Source organism: Halichoeres trimaculatus, unplaced genomic scaffold (assembly GCF_033239565.1).
Source record: "Halichoeres trimaculatus isolate MK-OKI-2021-1 unplaced genomic scaffold, fHalTri1.1 fHalTri1_scaffold_9, whole genome shotgun sequence".
NCBI classification, from domain to species: domain Eukaryota; kingdom Metazoa; phylum Chordata; class Actinopteri; order Labriformes; family Labridae; genus Halichoeres; species Halichoeres trimaculatus.
Genome location: NW_027437188.1, coordinates 32,367,254 through 32,376,416, shown reverse-complemented (window position 1 = coordinate 32,376,416; position 9,163 = coordinate 32,367,254). Strand labels below are relative to the sequence as shown.

General features: G+C 40.5%; 1 protein-coding gene across 1 annotated transcript; it reads right to left on the bottom strand.

Moving 5' to 3' along the window:
- Nucleotides 1-2,409: 2,409 nt before the first annotated feature.
- Nucleotides 2,410-5,623, bottom strand: LOC141798016 (uncharacterized). The gene is made up of 6 exons (XM_074679777.1): nucleotides 5,403-5,623; nucleotides 4,320-5,091; nucleotides 4,018-4,192; nucleotides 3,736-3,886; nucleotides 3,016-3,198; nucleotides 2,410-2,839 (listed from the first exon to the last, which is right to left on the bottom strand). The coding sequence occupies exons 1-6, from the start codon at nucleotides 5,605-5,607 to the stop codon at nucleotides 2,832-2,834; spliced, it is 1,494 nt and encodes a 497-aa protein (XP_074535878.1). The 5' UTR covers nucleotides 5,608-5,623; the 3' UTR covers nucleotides 2,410-2,831.
- Nucleotides 5,624-9,163: the final 3,540 nt, after the last annotated feature.

The following is a 9,163-nucleotide window of genomic DNA, read 5'->3' as shown; positions in this document are numbered from 1 at the left end:
CAGTCTTGGAGAAAGCTGTTCCCATGCAGCAGCTGTCCTCTTTAAAATAGAGGCTTGTGTTCGCATGGGCATCAACAAAGTGGCATGCACAAGCAAAGCCTGTGAGTGGAATAAGACATGTGTTAAAAAGATTGAGCCAGCCCTTGTTAAGGAGACAACTTTTTACACAGAAGATACAAAATCTCGCAAAAGGAAAATTCGGCCCCCCATACCAAAGGCTTCTTTTTCACAGCAGCAGCAGTTCCTCACAATGCTAGCTGACAGATCACCTGATGCTGTGGTTTTAAACAGTTTCAAAGATTTTGCCAGACCACCTAGAAAGCCATGGTGTTTTAGCTTGCACCAGGTGACTGAGGAGGAGGTTCAAAATGTGGAGAGGGCAACCATCCAGCAGGCATCCTGTGTGCAATGGCACCAAGAGCGGGTTGGTCGCATCACAGGCTCCATAGCCCACCGTGTCCTAGCAGCTGCGGAAAGTCCAAGCGAGTCACTGCTCAACACAATCTGTCAGCAAACTCACAAGCCAATAATGAGGCCCTGGATCCAGTGGGGGAGACACCATGAGCAAGATGCCATTGATACATATAAATATGCTCTTGGAGTTGGGAGTGCAACAGCCAACCTGTCTTCAAAAATATATATCTGCGCCCCAGTAGATTCCCCACACAGAAACCTGATAATACAGCAGGCTGGCTTCCGTATTTGCCAATCCATGCCATACCTGGGGGTTTCTTGTGACAGCTATGTGTCATGTGAGTGCTGTGGTGAGGGTGTTGTGGAGGCAAAGTGTCCTTACAGATGGGGGCAAGACCCTTTGAGTGGGTACCAAAGGTGGCTTGAGGACAAAAAAGGACACCTGGAAAGCCTGATGAGCTTGAAGAAAGATCATGCATACTTCACTCAGGTATTATAATATTTCAGCTGCATATACCTGTACACTTCTACTAATTATAGCATTTAGTAGGACTTTATTTTATTACATTACATTATTAAAACTGCTATATTATAAAAATTATAGAAAAAGTAGCAGAAGTTGAATAAACAAGTACCTCCTGAAAGAACTGTGCTCTCGCTCTCTCTATCAATATCTCTCTCTCTCTCTCTCTCTCTCTATATATATATATATATATATATAGATAGATAGATAGATAGATAGATAGATAGATAGATAGATAGATAGATAGATACAAAGATACATAGATACATAGAGATGTACATATATATATATATAAACATGTATATTTGCTTTATTTGATAGGTCCAAATGCAGATGTTTGTGACCAAGCGATTGTATGCGGACTTCATCACTTGGACTCCCCAGACCTGCCTGATATTCCGAGTCCAAAGAGATGAGGATTTTATTAGTTCTTTAACAAATGTTTTGCAAAAATTCTGGTCACAACACATCTCCCACGGACTTCTTGAGCTGAGAGATGCGCAGGTAGGTCATTGAATTCCCTATCAATGTGTTAAAATGTCATAACATAAGTCACCTAAGAAACAAAAGTATCTATCATGCTAAGTATTGAACATGTTTGTTCTTAGCAGGCAGCACACAGGTCAGATATATGGAGCACAGGTAGTTATTTATTTATTTTTTATGTAACCAGGTTAGTCAGACTTAATACAGTAAAAAAACGAGTAAGGAAAACAATACAAGTCATCGACAAAAACAGTTACATTCAGGAAATCTCTATTCCAGAATTTTCATTAAAGATATAAAGACATGCAGAGACATGAAATTTTGTATCTGAAATTCAGTCTGGAGATAATTCTATGCAGAAGGTGCAGTGAACCCTAAAGACCTTCTTTCCAGATTGCACAATATGTCCAAAAGTATTCGCTCACCTGTCTTGACTCACATATGGACTTCAGTGCCATCCCATTCCTAATCCACAGGGTTCAATCTGACATCGGTCCACTCTTTGCAGCTGTAACAGCTTCAACTCTCTTGGGAAGGCTGTCCACAAGGTTTAGGAGTGTTTATGCGAATTTTTGACCATTCTTCCAGAAGAACACATCAAGACATTTTGGACAATTCCATGCTCCAACTTTGTGGGAACAGTTTGGAGCTGGCCCCTTCCTCTTCCAACATGACTGAGCACCAGAGCACAAAGCAGCTCCGTAAAGACATGGAGGACAGAGTCTGCTGTAGACTGGCCTGCATTGAGTCCTGACCTCAACCCCAGAGAACACCTTGGGATGAATTAGAGCAGAAACTGAGAGCCAGGCCTTCTGGTCCAACATCAGTGTGTGAGCTCACAAATGCTCTTCTGGAAGAATGGTCAACAATTCTCATAAACACTCCTAAACCTTGTGGACAGCCTTCACAGAAGAGTTGAAGCTGTTATAGCTGCAAAGGGTGGACCCACGTCAGATTGAACCCTGTGGATTAGGAATGGGATGGCACTGAAGTCCATATGTGAGTCAAGACAGGTGAGCGAATACTTTTGGACATATTGTGCAATCAGATTGAACCCTATGGATTAGGAATGGGATGGCACTTAAGTTCATATGAGAGTCAAGGCAGGTGAGCGAATACTTTTGCTAATATAGAGTATCTAATAACCATAATAACCATGACCTGGATGAATGAGAATTAACACAGATGTATTCCTTCTCAATTAAGTTCAGTAACGCACCAGGCAACACAACGGTCAGCAGAGCGTCAGGCATCAGAGGCAGAGCGTCAGGCATCGGAGACAGAGCGTCAGGCATCAGAGGCAGAGCGTCAGGCATCAGAGGCAGAGCGTCAGGCATCAGAGGCAGAGCGTCAGGCATCAGAGGCAGAGCGTCAGGATGTACAGCAGCAGAGCAGCACTGAGATATTTTCAGGGATCTGTAGAAAGACAAACAGCAGGTGCCTTTGATTAGAGATGTTCATTATATCTTCTTTGAAGCCTGTTAAAAGGCACACCTGGTACAATAATGACTAATTTGTTGTATAAATAAGTTTGCAGAATTTTTTTTTCTAATGCTCAATGTTAAATCACAGCACACAGGTTAAGTTCTTACTCTGAGAACTGTTGTACATAATACTGCTAGACATGTTCATTAGCGCTGCTGAGACGTGTACAATTCTGTCAATCATGGCTTCTTCTCTCTTCTGTCTTTCATCCTTCAGTCTCTTCACCAGGCGCAGAGGAAGTGGGCCGTCAAGAATGTGGTACCGGCTCTTCAGGGCACCAATAACCCTCTCTGCAGGCCACATATAACATCTGTTTATTTGTTGTTCCTCAGTTCTTTAGTTAGCCTAATAGAAAAGTGTGTTTCTAACGTACAATGTTATTTAGCAACTTGATTAAAGGTGCTATGAGGAGAATCTATTACCGGCGACAAAAAGATATGAGACATCAACAAGCAACTTTTGGAAAGCTTAGTATCGTAGTTTTGTAGCCGGCTATATAGCTCTACTTGCAGCCCCGTGCTCTAAGAGAAAAAATATAAATTTGTTCCAGTTTTACTTGTCTTGTTCCCGAAGTTGAGTATCCAGACCAGTCCAGCTCTGTCCAACCCGACCACTTAGCTAAGGAATAGCATTTGTAGATAACATATTTTGATGCTGTAAAACTCATCTTAGTGTGTATTTTGATCAGACATAAATGTATCTAAAAGTGAGATTGTTTTGTAATTACTTAGAAACTCCTCATAGTCCCTTTAACTAACTTTTATCCATGAAAATAATAAATAAATATATTTACTGTAATAATCTGACAGCTGACTCTGTATACTTACCAATGTGAATTCTGATGTTTGAAGTCACACGAGAATCTGCAACATCTTCAACTGACAGTTGTTTTCGGCCTTGTGTGAAAGATGGTGTAATAAGCTGTGCGCCCAAAACAGCAAAGTCATCCCTCAAAGTGAAGCCCCTGTCAGCTAAAATCTGAAATGCACATGAATATTTGTTACTACTTTACTCCAACAGCAACTCAAAAATGTTAACTATGGATAAATAAATACAAAAGTAAGACTTAAATTAGCAAAATCAAACATTTCATAAAATGAATCTGTTACCTGATCTCCTGCCTGGTGGAACTTTGGAGACAGGAAGTCAGAGTTCCTTACGATATGTACATCCGAAGCCCTCCCTCCCCAGCCTTTGGAGAGATATGTGACTGAGCCAGAAGGATGGCATGCAATGAAGTACTTCACTGTTGTCCAGTTTTTGTACTTTGAGTAGGTGATAGCTCTGTGGGTTGAGAAAGTTTTCAGTGAAACTGCTTAATAAACTTTGTGCATATACACAGACAGCAAGGTAAGAATTACAAAAAACATCTGACACTTATCCCATGGTATGAGATAGAAAAATGCCTCACCTAGTTTTCAGCTTCTTTGAGTGTTCAATTCTGATCTCAAAGCAGTCAATGATTGCAGTCAGTCTGGGGTACTTGAAGAGAACTTCTGCTGGTACTGTGCTTCTGATGCACTCTCTATCAGGCCACTTAATTAAGAAGGAGATTTTGGCATACATCAAATCCAACCACCGGGAGAAAATATCCAGGAAGGTGCTATGGGGCAGGTCAAATATTCCACATATCAAATCAGTTGAAGGGTTCTGTCGCAGTTTCAATAATGTAATAAAGAGCTGGTCTTGTGATGATAACTTTGAATTTTCCTGGGACTTAACAAACTGTACTAGATACTGGTGAAGAGTGTCAAATACTGTCCATGACAGTCCTGTCATTAGTTTACATTTGGAATCATTGCCTCTCACAGTGTCTGCTGAAAATTTAGACGCCTCAAGTTGTCTGATGACATCATCTCGCTCTTTCAAGGCCTGGTCTCTTTCTCTCCTTAAATTAGTTATTTCGTCATAAAGTTGTTCTCTTTCTAAATTCTGAAGAGGTGATGGGGCTTCTAGTGATTGGGCTTCTGGTGATTGGGCTTCTGGTGATTGGGCTTCTGGTGATGGGGCTTCTGGTGATGGGGCTTCTGGTTGGATACAGGCTGGATGAGCCTCAGACTTAGCATCCTCACGCTTCCTCCTTCTCTCAAACCTCTTCAATGCTTTATCTGGAGAATTTGCCTTTCTATTTGGGAACAGTGAGGGAATGTAGTCCGGGTGGGCGGTGTCCTCGGTTTTTAAGCCTACAGTAAAACAGTTCACAAACGAAATAAGAAGGGGAAAATCAAACCGCAAAATTACAAGATATAGGAGTAAAGCTCACGAAATAAACCTTTTTACTGTGTAAACCTGGTAAGCTATCACCAATGTTAATAGCACAGCTGTATTTTGCTGCATTCTCGCTTAGCTTTGTGACGTAGTATGGTAGCATGCGTGATATAGCAATATATAAGCAATATATAAGCAAAAATTTCTCTTAAAACTGTTCATTAAATATTCACGTTAACAACGAAAAACATATCACTGTAATTCTGTGAAAGCAACGTTGTCATACCTGTAATGAAGTGCTGACTACAGACGTACACATGTTTGGATTTTGGATCCCACAGGCGACCAAACTTATCCTCCCGCCGGATCGCTTGAAGCCACCGCGTTCTTCTCCTCGGCTCAGTGCTTCTGTTCGGTATTAAGTAAAACTTGAGACTTGGATTTTTTATCTTATTTGATGTGCAAAAGGGTAAACAGCAACTTTTCGGCATGGTGGAAGACGGTTTGTTTTCCCCCGCGGTGCAAACCGGATATGACGTTTTGTGGGCGTTCCTCTGTAGGCCGACTGTATCTATTCAATGAGGCAAATTCTGTAGGAAAATCTGTTGGGGGCACATTTTATTCAGCACTGCCTCTCTTAAAAAGTCATTAGACTAAAGTCCTGAGTCAATGATGTCGAAATCCAAGTCGAGTTGCAAGTCTTTGATGATATTGTCAAGTTGAGTCCAAAGTCATTAAAATAGTGACTCGAGTCTGACTCAAGTCTAAGTCACATGACTCAAGTCCACACCTCTGATATTTAACCTAGCAGTCCAGAAATAATGTCTTGTTTCAAGTTGTTTAAGGACAAAAATGAGGTCTGAATTGCTTGTAACAAGTAAAAAAAAAAAATCTGCCAATGGAACAAGAAAAATTTGCTGGAAAATTAGCTTGAAGCTACAATAATTTTTGAATACAAGTAACTTTTTGTCTTTAAATAACTTAAAACAAGACATTTTCCTGTGCCCTGGTGAATGTGGCTCATATTAAGTCTTAAAATATATTTTCTACTGAAAATAAGACAAAAACACTTGATAAGATTTCATTTTTTTGCTGAGAATATCTGTTTTGGCAGCTTTAGAAGAAGCCTTATAGCTTGTTTCTGATTGGCTGTAACCCTCGCACACATTGTAGGTCATTAACGCTGCCTGTAAGGATTAATTGTTTGTTCTCTTTAAACCTGAAACTAGTCTCTTGTGGCTGTGTGTGAATGTACATCGGTGTAATAACTGTTTTGTGATAGAAGTGTTTTTACCTGTGTGTTTCTGAAACCACCGTGACTAAATCTGTTGATGTTTATTAAAGTCTCATTGTTTTGTCTTCATTAAAATCCTCATCGTCCTGTCTGAAAGTGACTCTGTGAAGTGTCTTTAAATGACCAGCAGGTGACACTGTGCAGCCAAGTATTTACCAAACATCCAGCTCACAAACACTGTTCATGGAGGCTTTTCTTTGCTGTGGATGCTGAAGCTTCTTCAAGCACATTTCTCCCTCTTTAAGTTGGATCTTCTCACCCTCTGTCTCTTCTTTTACGTCATAACATCTGAGCCACTGCTGCACTTCGTAATGAATCAATTAGCTGCACTATTATACACAAGGGTAATTACTAGAAAAAATTACACACTGTTAATATTTTTTTAATTAAGGCTGACTTAAGCCTTTTGATCTGAGGACTATCTCTTTCCCAGCTGTATTAAGAAATCACCAACGCCTGCACAAGCACAAGGAAGATGTTTGAAGACGACGGCGTCTTTCTTCTAAATGTTTATCCTTTTTTAACTTAATGTAGATTAAAAATGATGAAATACATACATTGAGAATTTTCTTGTTCACTCTGCATGTGAAGCTGTGTTGCAGTGTTGGAGGTTTCCCTGTGAATAATTCAGATGATTTAAGAAGAGACAATCGTCCTCTGGCTTGTGGCGGCATGTGGCAGCATATTTGATGTTACGCTGAAACAGATCCCCTCTTGGCTTCACATGTAGGGCCACAGACAAAGACGAGGAGCGTGCTCTGTAAGAATCCATGTTATGTCTTTAATCTTTATTCATAAAACATAAGACAACGACTTGATTCAAGTCAACAACTCAACCCAGGAGGTGAGATTATGTCACTTATACAAGTTTGATTCAGACGATGTCGAGGAAACATAAGGACAACAACAATTGTCAGATGGAGTGAGTCCTTCTGTTTTTATCTACTTTTAACTTTATGATTTGGTTTTTCCACCTTTTGCAGCAGGTTTTCCTTTGCCTGTTCAATAGATCTGTCCAGTAATGTTACAACTCGTCCAAAATAAATTTCCTTGAAGAGGTTCAGATCCAGACTTGAGGGTCCCTTGCAAAAGTCCCAACATGAATGCAAATAGAAAAACACAACAGAAGTCAAATTTTGTTAAAGGGGCTGTGTGGAGTTTCTTAAGACCCGTTTCCACCAAGCAGTCTGGTTCAGATCAGTACAGTTTAGCACAGGTTGGCTTGGTTAAGCCTGATCCTGTTTGCATTTCCACAGTCAACTGTGCCCCCCACAGACTGTAAAAGAAATGGACGTCATCTTGCTCGGCTCTAAGTGAGGTCTCCACAAAAACTGCTCCCCCTGGTGGCTGGCTGCGGTATTGGTTTAAAAATTTGGCTCTCCAGTCATTCCAGATGGGCTGTGGTCAAACTTTAAAAAAATTAATACACCTCGTAGAAATGTTTCTCACGTCTGATTGTTGTGGTGATTTGAAGATATCATTTGACTGTCTTGTATTCAAGTCCTCTTTTTTCTCAAAAGTTTAGTTTTTATTAGTTATAAAAGGTTAAAAACAAGGTTTTACTTCACATTTAACGATGATTGACAGCTGCCGTTCCTCTGTATTTTTTTCGGGGATTGTAAAATATGTTGGGAGGTAGAGTCAAGAAGTGGTTAGACTCTCGAAAAAAAAAAAAAAAAAAAATTGTCACCCAGCACCACTCAGATTCTCCCAGAATCCTTCATTGTCTCTACTGCATAGACTGGCTGCACAACTGCTTCAATGGCTGTGCCTGTGACGGCCTCAAAACCTTATAGTAGTAAATGGCGGAGCCACGCTGTACGCTCTACATATAGTCTATGGTGCCCCCTCGTGGTAGGCAGTGTGCAAACTGGATGCTGACAGCAGCATCAGTAACATATTAGCATGACGGTGTTAATAAATCCAACGAAGAAAATGTGACGCAGTAAACAAAGAGCACAGATGGAAGACACGCAGCATTTCATCCTCTGTGATTTGCATTTAGCTCTTTGACACAAAAAACAATCAAGCTTTGTTTCAGAGAAGTCTGTGTGCTGCCAGGAGAAATGTCGGAGTAAGTGATGATTTTGACCTATCAACAGTCTGCAGTGTTGTAGCTCCACCTTCTGAGAGCAGATCGGTTCAGACTGGCACCCATACGAAAGGGTCCCAAAAAGTGGGACGGCTCGATTATTTGGGGATCTATCCCAGGATTAGTCGGTGGAAACGCCATAAAATGCGCATCCACATTTTAGAATAAGATTATCAGCAACAATATAGGACATTCCTGAATGCTACATCTAAGCTTCCTGATCGGGTTAAGTCTCTATGACAACACTACGCCAGCTGACGAAGTTTAGCAGATCTGTGTTTTTCTCTGCTGAAAACAATTTCTGTGATTAATTATGTAGTGATGGTGGACACAGGAGCCTAACTGTCAGACAGAAAAAGGACAGAAGAGCAGAAGAAAGATCAAGAGGAGAGTGATAGCGCACAAGCTAAAGGCTAACACAGGCTAAAGGCTAACCCAATCCACTTCAGATAGTTCTCACAGTGTCTTTAAATATGTCAAGTGTTTTAATCATTTTGGACATCACTGTACGTTTGATGGAGTATTTCTTAGGTTGTGAAATTATCAATTTCATCATCACTCTCAATCTTTTCGGGGGCTTTTTGTTGATCTTTAAAAAATTAATCAGAGAAACAAACTTCTTACTTTGCTTCTCAAGTTCTCATGTTTGGAGTTAGAGCTT